The sequence below is a fragment of the Triticum dicoccoides genome, chromosome 2B, assembly GCF_002162155.2.
Source record: "Triticum dicoccoides isolate Atlit2015 ecotype Zavitan chromosome 2B, WEW_v2.0, whole genome shotgun sequence".
NCBI classification, from domain to species: domain Eukaryota; kingdom Viridiplantae; phylum Streptophyta; class Magnoliopsida; order Poales; family Poaceae; genus Triticum; species Triticum dicoccoides.
Genome location: NC_041383.1, coordinates 555,076,378 through 555,091,257, shown reverse-complemented (window position 1 = coordinate 555,091,257; position 14,880 = coordinate 555,076,378). Strand labels below are relative to the sequence as shown.

The 14,880-nt window shown below is 48.5% G+C and overlaps 1 protein-coding gene across 1 annotated transcript; it reads left to right on the top strand.

Moving 5' to 3' along the window:
- The first annotated feature begins 3,818 nt into the window (after positions 1–3,818).
- On the top strand, positions 3,819–5,680 carry LOC119364810 (BTB/POZ domain-containing protein At2g24240-like). Its single transcript, XM_037630344.1, has one exon. It carries the CDS (start codon positions 4,051–4,053, stop codon positions 5,440–5,442), a length of 1,392 nt encoding a protein of 463 aa, XP_037486241.1. The 5' UTR covers positions 3,819–4,050; the 3' UTR covers positions 5,443–5,680.
- Positions 5,681–14,880: the final 9,200 nt, after the last annotated feature.

Here is a 14,880-nt window from a genome sequence, read left to right as displayed (position 1 = left end):
CCGCGCCTGCTGTGACAGCCAAGCTTCGACGGGGTACGGAGGGAGTTGCTAGCCTCCGCATCGTCGCAGAAGATCTTGCACGGCGGCGACCTGCCACGACCACTACCATCACGCTCGCGTGTGGATCCTGCCATCACTCGTCGAAAAAAAAAACTCTGTGTCAGGTGAAATCGCTCGCCGGAGTGAGAAAGGGAGGCGGCAGAGGAAATGAGAGACATGAATACTAAATAGCATGCCGTCTAGTAGATATAGCAACCGAAGGGCGTTTTTGCGGGCCGCTCGTACCATTTTTACGGGCTTGGCTAAATATGGCGTATTTATTCGAGTCATAAACACGCAAAAACGCTATATGAGTCGGAATTATGTGGTGGGCGAGGTTATACGACATGCTCGCACGTGCCCAGCCGAAGGTAGGTTAGCCTTCAGCGTAGGTGGAACGACAACAACACTGCGATATTTTCTTTTGGGTTGACATGAGCAGTACGTAATACTCCCATTAATCCCCATTGAATCTACATTTACAAAAGGATGTAGTTAGGTCTCAGTCGACTAAGATATTTAACCAAATCTTAATCAAGTGACATAACTTGTAACAAAATTAAAAAACCTTTTAAATACGGATTTTAATATAAGATCTCACGAATATCGACTGAGACTTAACGAAGACCCTCTCAACTGAGAATTAACAAGACTGTTTAGAAAAGAGTTAATTACACCTGTAGTACAACAACTTGCTGTGAACTAACAAAATCATACAAAAACTAAAGAACCCCAGAAAAATGGTACAATAACTTAACTAACAGCACACTTTGATACAATTTCCGTTTAAATTAACGCTGCACAGTCTGTGGCTGTTAACAGCGTGCACGCCAGCTGACGCTCTCCCTCTGTCCTGTGTGGGTCCTACTTATCAGTTGGACAGTGCAAAAAAAAAAATCAAAAGCTGCGCTGCCGTGATTAGAACCTGCGACGCAAGCATACATGGTTAGGCCCTTTACAACTACACCGTTAAATTCTTTTTGTCGGTGTACAGCCAGTTACCTTTCAATACCGTAGTTTTAGACACGTGCTCAGCGATGCCGACCACAACCATTTGCTGAATTATCGACTTCCGTTTATGTGTGTGTGTGTCTTTTTGTTTCTATTTTCATTTGCTTTTTATCTTTTTTCAGATCTTGGATTTTCTTTTGTTTTTTCTCATTTTTATTTTTGCATATTTCTTTTTTATATAGGTTCTGCACTATACTATGAACTTTTTTTCAATGTACACACTGAACTTTTAGTATACGATAAATATTGTTAAATACACACTAAACATTACTTTATAGTATACGGTGAACATTTTTCTACATACATTGAAGATTACACAAACATTTTTTTAATACACACTAAACATTACTTTATAGTATACGGTGAACATTTTTCTACATACATTGAAGATTACACAAACATTTTTTCAATACACGCTAAACATTTCTTCAATATACTGTGTGTGTGTGTGTGTGAAATGAAAGGGGTTCCCCCCTACCCCAACTATAATCCCTTGGCGGCTAGGATAAACTCTCTTCTCTAGACTTCACCGGCAAGCCTGTGGATTCGCCTCCCCTCTACCCGCCGCACCGGCGGTTGGTGGCGGGGAGGGGAATCCCGGTGCCTCCACTCCGTTTAGTAGTTTAGGTTAGGGTTTTTTAGTCCTGGCAGGTGTGACACACCCTCGGAGGAAGCACTCCCGGTGGAATGTTGGCAAGGGCATCCACCCGAGGGGGGCAATGTTGAGGCGCGATGGATTCGCCGTCCGGAAGGTTACCCACCGCGCCGCCTGCTGTGGATCTAGAGATTCCGCCTCCTGGATCGCCCAGAAAAGGAGCTCCATGTCGCTGCAGCCGTAGTCGCCGATGAATTTCACGAACTCCTCAAAGTTTGCATGTTGAATGATGTTGGTGAAAAGATCTGACCACTCCTTCCAATCTTGAAACCGCTCCAACACCACCCTCCGCGTCTCCATGCGCGCTTCTGGCGAGCTTGCATCGATTGGTGGAGGCGGCGATGCCACAGGTAGCGACACCGGCCCCGCTACTCTCGTCGTCGGGTTTAGCTAGGGGGTCCTAACTTTGCGACGACGAGTGTCCACCATGAGGCTCGATGGATGAATTGGAAGGGCTTAGGGAAGGCGCAGTAATGCAGGTGGGTGGGAAGGCAGGAGGGCGGAGAGGGATGAATCGCCTCGTCGTCATAGGTCCCAAGGAGGAGGAGGAGGAGCGAGAGACATTTTCCATCGCCCCGCGCTTCTGATATACAGTGATTTTCTTAATATACATACCGAACCTTTTTTATAGAACATATACTAAAAAAATTCCTAAAGTATATTTTTCTATTTTAGTAGGTTTTAAAAAATCCAGTTTCTAAAAACAATAGCTGGATTTGGGGTGAAAACAGACTAAAAAATGTACTCAAGTTATCCAATCAAACTGCATTGCAGATAGATGTTGTTAGCAGATGTATTCAAGTATTTAAACATGCACGTTGAAGCATATGACAACCGACATGTGTGTCTAAACTATTAAAGCTAGTTTTGTGAGAACGTCGAAAGGCTACAAGGTTTTGTCCGAAACGGACGCTCTGTCACATAAACAAATGGAAAAGGATAGAGTATATGCACCATGATGTTAAAATGTAAATTAAACTAATAAGCAGCAGTCTATAGTTTATTGGCGAAAGGCCATGATGTTAACGTTTTTACGAAAAACCTCTTTACATCGCTTAACTAGTTCGTCGAACAGGCAGCACATGTCTGTAAGCAAGACTATATAAATATTCTGCCTGAACTTCAACGTAAAGACCGTAGTGGTATGGGGGTTCGGTGGTGTAGTGGCAGCAAGCGCAGACACGCAAGGCTAGGTCTGTGGCTTGAATCACGGCAGCCCTGCTTTTCAATTTTTTCTTATTTTCACTGTTCAACTGACAAGTGGGACCTACATAGTCAGAGGGAGAGCGTGAGGCGACGTGCACGCAGTTAACAGCGGCAGACTGTGCAACGTTAGTTTTAACGGAAATTGTGTTAAAAAGTGCTGTTAGATAAGTTAGTGTACCATTTTTCTGGGGTTTTCTAGTTTTTGTATGATTCTGTTAGTTCGCTGCAAGTTTTTGTACTACAGATGTAATTAACTCTTTAGAAAAAGTCCCAACGACCGCAGAGGGGAAAGCAAACATGCAGTGTAGGCCGCCGAGTCGCCGTGCCACTTCCCGGCCACGATCCCGACAGGAGCAGGAATGGAGGGGAAATAGGCCAACAGAAAGTAAGCAAAAAAGCAGAGGCAGGCAGGAAGATTCCGCGCCGGCCGTGCGATTGCGATGATTGGATTTGGCAGAGTCGTCCTGCTGAATTCTCCCAGCAGAGTTGGAGATGCTCGCCCATGTCAGGTCGGTACTCGCCAACGTTTCGGCAGTTGCGCCTACTGGTGCTCGGGTCGAGCCCAGCACGTGGTGGTGTTGTACCGTCCCAACGTGCGCCGGTCTAAGCCTAACGGCTGCTCAGCTCAGGTCGGGCCGATTACGTGGTGGCGTTGCCTCGAACCCACGACTGCGCGGCGACTTCTCCTCACATCCTCTTGCTTAGATTATCATTTATCAATACAGTACATTGACTACAAGTTTCTCCACAGTTTATTTTTCCTTTTTGATTGATGAAAATGTTATGCGTTGGACATGACAGACATGTAATGCACGATCGCACTAGATTCAGGCAGGAGCGAAAAATTCCACTCCGGGGAGAAGCGGAGACTTGTGACTTGTCATCCGTTAGAACGCCGCCGTCAGTCGTCACGCCCAAGCAAGCAGCACCTTCTCTTGCCCCCTCCCCTCCGTCCGTCCCGCCAGGCCGCCACAACAAAAAACAACAGCAGCGAATCAAAGCTGCGTAGCCTACGCACTAGTCTCCCAATCCGCTCCCCACCCAACCCCGCAACCCCGCGACACGATTCCCCACCCGATTCTCCTCTCGCCGGCGGGATCGATCCGATCGAGGTTGATTGGGGGAGAGCGAATGGCGCGATGATCGGCCGGCCGGTCGGTCGGTCTATCGGCTCGATGGCGGCGAGGCCGGGAGCAGGCGGCCGCGTGCGCTTCAACGTGGGCGGGCAGGCGTTCGAGACCACCACCACCACGCTCGCCAACGCCGGCCGCGACTCCATGCTCGGCGCGCTGCTCGACGCCTCCTGGAACGTGCCCTGCGCATCCGCCGGCGGGGAGGACGCGGCCGCCGAGTACTTCATCGACCGCAACCCGGCGTGCTTCGCGGTGCTGCTCGACCTGCTCCGCACGGGCAGCCTCCACGTCCCGCCGCACCTCCCGGAGAAGCTGCTCTACCGGGAGGCGCTCTACTACGGCCTCCTCGACCACGTCCGCGCCGCGCGCTGGGGGACCTTCGACGGCGACCGCCTGCGCCTCGCGTCCTCCGTGCCCGGCCGCGCCCCCGGGGATGGCACGGCCGTCCGCGCCGCGCCCGACGGCGGCTGCTGCGTCGCGCACGGGGGCGCCGTGCACGTCTACAACTGGATGCTCGACGAGCGCCGCCCCGTCTCGCTCGACCACTCGCAGGTCAACGACGTCGCCTACCTCGACGCGTCCACGCTCCTCATCGCCGCGCGCGAGCGGCTCGGCAAGTGCGACGGCGGGATGGCCGCCTTCTCCGCCGTCTCCGGGGACCTCCGCCACCGATTCCGCGTCCAGCACGACCGCCAGGCCAAGTCCTTCACCGCCGGCGCGCTGGCCTTCGACAGGGACTCGAGGATCTTCGCCAGCTGCAAGGGCCGACTCAATGAGTACGGCATCGGCGTCTGGGACAGCGCCACCGGCGAGCAGGCCGACTTCTTTTACGAGCCACCCGGCTGCGCCCTGGGCGACGCCGACAGGCTCCAGTGGCTGGACGCCACCAACGCGCTCATGGTGGCCACGCTGTTCCCCAAGACGGACAACTGTTCCATCGGCCTCCTGGATTTCCGGGACAAGAGCGTGGCCTGGTCGTGGTCCGACGCCGGCACGGCCGCGTCGCTCGAGGAGAAGCGCGTGCTCCACGCCATCGCCATGGAGGACGAGCGGTCCGTGTGCGTGATCAACCAGTACGACGACCTCGGGTTCCTGGACCTGAGGAGCAACCCCGGCGCCGTGCGGTGGAGCTCCCGGAGCAAGCTGATGAACCGGAAGGCGCCCGGCGAGGAGAGCTGCTACCCGAAGCTGGCGACGCACGGCGGGCAGCTCTTCTCGTCGATGAACGACAGCATCTCCGTGTTCAGCGGGCCCGAGCACGTGCTGACGTCGACGCTGAGGCGGAGCTACGGCGGCGCCATCTGCGACTTCTCCATCGGAGGCGACCGCCTCTTCGCCCTGCACAACGAGGAGAACGTGTTCGACGTCTGGGAGACGCCGCCGCCGCCGATCATCTGACCGCCAGCCTGCTCTGCGTTGCTCTGCTCAGCTCGCCGTGACTTGAGCCGCACTGTGTGCTCACTCAGCAGAAGAAAAGAGATACTGCTACAGTAGTATTCAGAAGGAATGGTTACACCTAACTGATGATGATGGGTACTCATCACAGTACACTGTAGCTCTCGATCAATCTTAACTGGAGCACTAGAGTGTACGCAAGCTTTGGTTTCTAACCCAGAAAAGAGAAATTTTCGACTAATACGTACGGGGCATCATCCTTTTACGCATGCCATCACTAGTAGATTTTGCTTGCCCTTCCAATTCTTCTCGTCGGAACATCTATTGTCGGCATCAGGCGTTGCCCTATCAAGATCATCACAAGGTTGATTCTCAGCAAAGCATGTTTTGTGAATGCTAAAAGATATCTTCCGCTGCACTTGATGAGGAGGCCCCGTACGCCGTACTATCATATCCATCTGAGCCGTGCTTGGGGCCTGCATTTTAGAATTGGTGACTCGCTCGAGGACAGATTTGGCTGTCCTGTTTAGTGCTCAGCAATGTCGGCCACAATGTTTAATGCTGAATTGGAACAGTGCCCCTATCTGTTTCACATACACATTCTCTGTCACGTGCTTCTTTCTTTGAAAAAAATAAACAAAACATGTTAGTTTTTCTTTCTTTAAAAGAGTTTCTGCTGTTCTTCAGTCCTGGCCCTAGCAGTAGCAGCAATGCCAGTGTGATTGTGATGCTGCTCCATAACTCATCAGCGAGAAGCTGCAGCACTGTCTATAATCTTTCATTTGTGGCTTTTCTTAGCTCTGCTCAACAGAGCATGTATGTGCAGGTGGGCGAGCTTTTGCTTTTTAGAGTTGGTAACGAGTATACTAGTATCATTTCGATCTGGGCGCATCATATCCAATCCAACATCTTGTCCTCTACTTGGAATTGGAATGGAAGGCACATGACAGGTCGGAGTAGTACTGCGGCTGGAGGCCACTCACGGGTTATAGTTTATTGTTTATATATACACACACTTGACGTAAAGGCTACACGAAAAGGATGTATGGCTTTGGCAAGGTAGGCATTATGATGGAAATTATTGAGTTCATTCCTGTGGCTGAGCCGTAGTGCAGTGCAGAGATCTAGAACTACGAAAGATGGTCCAGATAAGAAGACGAGTAAAAGCTGCAAAATACAGATCGAGACCATAGCACCAACAATGGAGTAGGTAGTCATGTTTACCGCCAGGTTTTCGGATACTTTGCCATCTTTTTTATTAGCAGTTGGCGGCTGCGTTTTTTTTCTATATGGACCGTTATCATGATGACAGTGGAACCCTGCCGAAACGAGTGGTGGATACTTCAGCTCCTGGAACGAACGTCAGAAAGAAAAGAGTGGACACTGTCTGAGGGAGAAAATAACAAGGGAATGAACAGATAGAATAAAGAGCCGGTTGCTCCTGTTAAATGGCCTTATCATGTACGGTGTAGCAGTATGACAATTGAACTACCGTAGTACGAATGCCTATTGAACTGAAACGTGTATGCTCGTAGAATTCTTCCCGTATAGGAGTACTTATTAATGGAGGGAGGCAATTAGCATTCTTCAGACGGCACGTTGGGTGCAAGGCAAAGTACGTACTACAGACTCTACAGTACTTACAGTCAGTACTAGTCCTAATTATAGATCCGGGTATTTCGACATACCATAAAAATGGCGAGGGTAGAAACAATGTTTGCTACAGCAGCAACACAATCCGCGGAGCAAGCAGTTGATTCGTAAAGTCATCAGGCAAACGAATGAAAAGCTCAAATGAGGTTCTGCAACTGTTCACTTTTCTTCGGTAAAATATGCAGTAATGGAATAAAACATGCATTTTTATAGTCTGTCAGACAAAACAGTAACATTTCAATAAGTACATTACGACATGCAACCTGATTGGGTACCAATATCAGATCAATCAACCCTTACACTATACTCACAAAACACTATATGTGTTTCCTTGGTCAAGGACCAATGGATCAACAGTCAGCTTCTGCCATAGATGGCGCAACTGCATTCTTAAATTGATCAAGAAAATATCAACTATTTAACGACGTACACAGCAAGGACAAATTGATTTAACATGAACCGAGAACTTAGAGGTAACATACTGCAGCAGATTACGATTGGACAGCAGTGTGAAAGAAACAGAAGATTATGGCACAAAGAACTCATTTGGGTCAGGCAGGTGTATGAAGATCGGGAACCTAAACTATAGTGTCGTTCCAATCAGCAAGATTTGCAATTGAAAACTTGCTTGTTTAAGAAAAAACATGAGAATCACCAGTAGTAAGGTGTGATAATAACAACTGGATGATAAATAACATAGGAATCACCAGTAGCAAATGAGACGATAACACCAAGATGATGATTAGAACATAAGTAGTGTGTAACACACGAACACGATACTGCTCCCAACTTAAGGTAGCTCGATCTTGCGCACACCGCAAATTATTAACCCTCTTTGATTGCTACCTTAGTTCTCCACCGTTTCCTCCTCGTCGTCACTGACCTCAGACTCGTCATCCGCATAGCCATTCGCGTAGTACTGGTCGATGAGGGTCTGATTGTAGGCATTTATCTTCTGGGCCTTGTCCTTTTTCTCAGCGTAGGTTTCGCGGTATTCATAGTCCTTCTCGGCCAGCACGTCGTCAGGGAGCTCATCGACGAGCTTGCAGGGATTTGCAATCAAAAAGTCGATGAGTGCCTGCGGCAACCTCCTCTTGACCACCACCTTCCTCTTCTTGCCGGACCCGGACGGCTGTGCATCCTCCGCCGTGGTCCTGCGGCCCAGCCACCGGCGACCCTCCGCCGCTATCGCCTCCGCCAACTCCTTCTTCCTCTTCAGGACTTCAGTCCCCTGCGACGCGCGGATTTCACCCCGTTCCGACGCGCTCGCCTTATTCATCTTCCGGATTTCAGACCCCTCCGACGCGCTCGCCTTCTTCCCCTTCAGGATTTCACCCTGTTCCGCCGCGATCGAGCCGCCGATTTTACCCTCCATCACCGACGATCGAGCCCTAACCTCTGGTCTGTTTGCCCCGCAACCGACGCGAACGTATCCTGTGAAACCACTCGATTCGATCGTGCACCAGGTGCGCCAGGGGCACTTGAGCCGTCAAATTGACAAAGAAGGGACGAGATCTAACCACCGAGGTGGGCTGGTGATACAATTGCAAAGCAGACCTTGGAGTATCATTAAAACTTGTGACCAGTCCTTTCCAAGACCGACTGTAGTATTGTGGCAGACCAAAGCTAAGACAAAATTCAGGCTTTCTCCCTTTGCCCTCTCCCTTACGAGGCATCGCATTTCTCCCAATCTCACTCTCCTGTACCACTCAGACCCGAGCTTTTTATTACTCTACTCCGATAGATACAGAAGCGAGAGGGAGAGACGGAGAGTACGAGTAAGATATGCACTCTTGACCATGCACTCACAGATAGTTTGATAACCATGCACTCTCCTGCCGAGTTAAAAGAGATTATTTCGATTGATAAAAAAGGAGAAAATGTATGTTTTTCTAGGAGGAAATGTATGTGTAAGTGCATCTAGTGCCATCCCTAATTGGTTTTGAAGTACTGACGACAAACGTGGTTGAGAGACTAATGTGTTTGTGAGAATTGCAGGATAACACAGGTGGAAGTCCCTCATTGATTCGATTTACCTACCAGAGACGACCCCTAAAAATGTATGAAGACATTGAAAACAATGGTGGTTCTTGAATACATTCACGTCGAAGACAATGATGTGTGAAGACATTCACTTGAAGACAATGAAGTGCGAAGACATAGTTTCTTTTATAGTTTCATTTTCTTCTTATTTGAGTCATAGGAACCACCGTACTGTTAAGTGGGGTCAAAATGAACAAAGTCAGAAGACTGACGTGATGCTCAACCAAAATCCTATGTCTTCGAGTGAAGACAATGAGAGCAAATCTTATCCAGAGTTGGATGAGTCAGCTTTGAAGGAAATATGCCCTAGAGGCAATAATAAAGTTATTATTTATTTTCTTATTTCATGATAAATATTTATTATTCATGCTAGAATTGTATTAACCGGAAATTTAGTACATGCGTGAATACATAGACAAACATAATGTCACTAGTATACCTCTACTTGACTAGCTCGTTGAATCAAAGATGGTTAAGTTTCCTAGCCATAAACATGAGTTATCATTTGACTTGACCCATTCCGTTAGCTTCGCACTTGATCGTTTAGTATATTTCTATTGCTTTCTTCATGACTTATACATGTTCCTATGACTATGAGATTATGCAACTCCCGAATACCGGAGGAACACTTTGTGTGCTACCAAACGTCACAACGTAACTGGGTGATTATAAAGGTGCTCTACAGGTGTCTCCGAAGGTACTTGTTGAGTTGGCGTATTTCGAGATTAGGATTTGTCACTCCGATTGTCGGAGAGGTATCTCAGGGCCCTCTCGGTAATGCACATCACTATAAGCCTTGCAAGCAATGTGACTAATGAGTTAGTTGCGGGATGATGCATTACATAACGAGTAAAGAGACTTGCCGGTAACGAGATTGAACTAGGTATTGAGATACCGACGATCGAATCTCGGGCAAGTAACATACCAATGACAAAGGGAACAACGTATGTTGTTATGCGGTTTGACCGATAAAGATCTTCGTACAATATGCGGGAGCCAATATGAGCATCTAGGTTCCGCTATTGGTTATTGACCGGAGATGTGTCTCGGTCATGTCTACATAGTTCTCGAACCCGTAGGGTCCGCACGCTTAACGTTCGATGACGATTTATATTATGAGTTATGTGTTTTGATGTACCGAAGGTAGTTCGGAGTCCCGGATGAGATCGGGGACATGACGAGGAGCCTCGAAATGGTCGAGACAGATATATTGGACGACTATATTCGGACATCAGAAATGTTCTGAGTGATTTGGGTATTTATCGGAGTACCGGAGAGTTACGGGAATTCGCCGGGGAGTATATGGGCCTTATTGGGCTTTAGGGGAAAGAGAGAGGGGAGGCTGCGCCCCCCCCCCCTCCCAAGGCTTAGTCCGAATTGGACTAGGGGGAGGGGTTGCGCCCCCTCCTTCCTTCCCTTCTATTTTCCCTTTCCTTGACTCCTACTCCTACTACTTGGAAGGGGGGAATCCTACTCCCGGTGGGAGTAGGACTCCTCCAGGGCGCGCCATAGGAGGCCCGGCCCTCCCCCTTCCTCCACTCGTTTGTATACGGGGGTAGGGGGCACCTCTAGACACACAAGTTGTGTTGGAAATATGCCCTAGAGGCAATAATAAAAGGATTATTATTATATTTCCTTGTTCATGATAATTGTCTTTATTCATGCTATAATTGTATTATCCGGAAATCGTAATACACGTGTGAATACTTAGACCAAATACGTCCCTAGTAAGCCTCTAGTTGACTAGCTCATTGGTCAACAGATAGTCATGGTTTCCTGATTATGGACATTAGATGTCATTGACAACGGGATCACATCATTAGGAGAATGATGTGATGGACAAGACCCAATCCTAAGCATAGCACAAAATCATGTAGTTCGTTTTGCTAGAGCTTTTTCAATGTCAAGTATCTCTTCCTTAGACCATGAGATCGTGTAACTCCCGGATACCGTAAGAGTGCTTTGGGTGTACCAAACGTCACAACGTAACTGGGTGACTATAAAGGTGCACTACAGGTATCTCCGAAAGTGTCTGTTGGGTTGATACGGATCGAGACTGGGATTTGTCACTCCGTATGACGGAGAGGTATCTCTGGGCTCGGTAATGCATCATCATAATGAGCTCAAAGTGACCAAGTGTTTGGTCATGGGATCATGCATTATGGTACGAGTAAAGTGACTTGCCAGTAATGAGACTGAACGAGGTATTGGGATACCGACGATCAAGTCTCGGGCATGTAACGTACCGATTGACAAAGGGAATAGTATACGGGGTTGTTTGAATCCCCGACATCGTGGTTCATCCGATGACATCATCGAGGAGCATGTGGGATCCAACATGGGTATCCAGATCCCGCTGTTGGTTATTGATCGGAGAGCCGTCTCGGTCATGTCTGCGTGTCTCCCGAACCCGTAGGGTCTACACACTTAAGGTTCGGTGACGCTAGGGTTGTAAAGATATGAATATACAGTAATCCGAAAGTTGTTCGGAGTCCCGGATGAGATCCCGGACGTCACGAGGAGTTCCGGAATGATCCGCAGGTAAAGAATTATATATAGGAAGTGCAATTTCGGCCATCGGGAAAGATTCGGGGGTCACCGTATTGTATCGGGACCACCAGATGGGTCCCGGGGGTCCACCGGGTGGGGCCACCCATCCCGGAGGGCCCCATGGGCTGAAGTGGGAAGGGGAACCAGCCCATAGTGGGCTGGTGCGCCCCCCTAGGCCCACCCCCTGCGCCTAGGGTTGAAACCCTAGGGTGGGGGGCGCCCCACTTGCCTTGGGGGGTACTCCACCCCCCTTGGCCGCCGCCCCCCTTGGGAGATCAGATCTCCAAGGGCCGGCGCCCCCCCAGGGGGCCTATATAAAGGGGGGGGGGGAGGGAGGGGGCAGCCGCACCCTTGCATCTTGGCGCCTCCCTCCCCCCTGCTACACCTCTCCTCCTCCGTCACGTGCTTGGCGAAGCCCTGCCGGAGTGCTGCTTCGCCACCAACACCACGCCGTCGTGCTGCTGCTGGAGCCATCTTCCTCAACCTCTCCTTCCCCCTTGCTGGATCAAGAAGGAGGAGACATCATCCACTCCGTACGTGTGTTGAACGCGGAGGTGCCGTCCGTTCGGCACTCGGTCATTGGTGATTTGGATCACGGCGAGTACGACTCCATGAACCACGTTCTAGTGAACGCTTCCGCTCGCGATCTACAAGTGGTATGTAGATGCAATCTCTCTCCCATGACTCGTTGCTTAGATGAACTCATAGATGGATCTTGGTGAAACCGTAGGAAAAGTTTTTATTTTCTGCAACGTTCTCCAACAGTGGCATCATGAGCTAGGTCTATTGTAGTTCTCTATTGCACGAGTAGAACACAATTTTGTTGTGGGCGTAGATCTTGTCAACTTGCTTGCCGCTACTAGTCTTTTCTTGCTTCAGCGGTATTGTCGGATGAAGCGTCCCGGACCGACCTTACACGTACGCTTACGTTAGACAGGTTCCACCGACTGACATGCACTAGTTGCATAAGGTGGCTAGCGGGTGTCTGTCTCTCCTACTTTAGTTGGAGCGGATTCGACGAAAAGGGTCCTTTTGAAGGGTAAATAGAAGTTGACAAAATCACGTTGTGGTTATTCGTAGGTAAGAAAACGTTCTTGCTAGAACCCAATTGCAGCCACATAAAAGATGCAACAACAATTAGAGGACGTCTAACTTGTTTTTGCAGCAATTGTCATGTGATGTGATATGGCCAGAAGTTGTGATGAATGATGAATAATATATTGTGATGTATGAGATCATGTTCTTGTAATAGGAATCACGACTTGCATGTCGATGAGTATGACAACCGGCAGGAGCCATAGGAGTTGTCTTTATTTTTGTATGACCCGCGTGTCATTGAAGAACGCCATGTAAATTACTTTACTTTATTGCTAAACGTGTTAGCCATAGAAGTAGAAGTAGTCGTTGGCGTGACAACTTCATGAAGACACAATGATGGAGATCATGGTGTCACGCCGGTGACGAAGATGATCATGGAGCCCCGAAGATGGAGATCGAAGGAGCTATATGATATTGGCCATATCATGTCACTACTATATAATTGCATGTGATGTTTATTACGTTTTATGCATCTTGTTTACTTAGAATGGCGGTAGTAAATAAGATCATCCCTTATAATAATTTCAAGAAAGTGTTCCCCCTAACTGTGCACCGTTGCTAAAGTTCGTCGTTTCGAAGCACCACGTGATGATCGGGTGTGATAGATCCTTACGTTCACATACAACGGGTGTAAGACAGATTTACACATGCAGAACACTTAGGGTTAACTTGACGAGCCTAGCATGTACAGACATGGCCTCGAAACACAAGAGACCGAAAGGTCGAACATGAGTCGTATGGAAGATACGATCAACATGGAGATGTTCACCGATGATGACTAGTCTGTCTCACGTGATGATCGGACACGGCCTAGTCGACTCAGATCGTGTAACACTTAGATGACTAGAGGGATGTCAATCTGAGTGGGAGTTCATTCAATAATTTGATTAGATGAACTTAATTATCATGCACTTAGTCTAAAACTTTTGCAAAATATGTCTTGTAGATCAAATGGCCAATGCTCATGTCAACATGAACCTTCAACGCGTTCCTAGAGAAAACCAAGCTGAAAGATGATGGCAGCAACTATTCGGACTGGGTCCGGAACCTAAGGATCATCCTCATAGCAGCCAAGAAAGCATATGTCCTAGATGAACCGCTAGGTGAAGCACCCATCCCACAGAACCAAGACGTTATGAACGTTTGGCAGTCACGTGCTGATGATTACTCCCTCGTTCAGTGCGGCATGCTTTACAGCTTAGAACCGGGGCTCCAAAAGCGTTTTGAGAAGCACGGAGCATATGAGATGTTCGAGGAGCTGAAAATGGTTTTTAAAGCTCATGCCCGGGTCGAGAGATATGAAGTCTCCGACAAGTTCTATAGTTGTAAGATGGAGGAAAACAGTTCTGTCAGTGAGCACATACTCAAAATGTCTGGGTTGCACAACCGCCCGTCCCAGCTGGAGATCAACCTCCCGGACGAGGCAGTCATTAACAGAATCCTTCAGTCGCTCCCACCAAGCTACAAGAGCTTTGTGTTGAACTACAATATGCAGGGGATGGTGAAGACCATTCCTGAAGTATTTTCCATGCTGAAGTCAGCAGAGGTTGAAATCAAGAAAGAACATCAAGTGTTGATGGTCAATAAGACCACTAAGTTTAAAAGGGGCAAGGGTAAGAAGAACTTCAAGAAGGACGGCAAAGATGTTGCCGCGCCCGGTAAGCCAGCTGCCGGGAAGAAGTCAAAGAATGGACCCAAGCCTGAGACCGAGTGCTTTTATTGCAAGGGGAAGGGTCACTGGAAGCGGAACTGCCCCAAATACTTAGCGGACAAGAAGGCCGGCAACACTAAAGGTATATTTGATATACATGTAATTGATGTGTACCTTACCAGTACTCGTAGTAACTCCTGGGTATTTGATACCGGTGCCGTTGCTCATATTTGTAACTCACAGCAGGATCTGTGGAATAAGCGGAGACTGGCGAAGGACGAGGTGACGATGCGCGTCGGGAATGGTTCCAAGGTCGATGTGATCGCCGTCGGCATGCTACCTCTACATTTACCCACGGGATTAGTTATGAACCTCAATAATTGTTATTTAGTGCCAAGTTTGAGCATGAACATTGTATCTGGATCTCATTTAATACGAGATGGCTA

What these genes read in the sequence shown, in the direction of transcription:
- LOC119364810 (XM_037630344.1), top strand. Translation starts at nt 4,051, where the DNA reads ATGATCGGCCGGCCGGTCGGTCGGTCTATCGGCTCGATGGCGGCGAGG.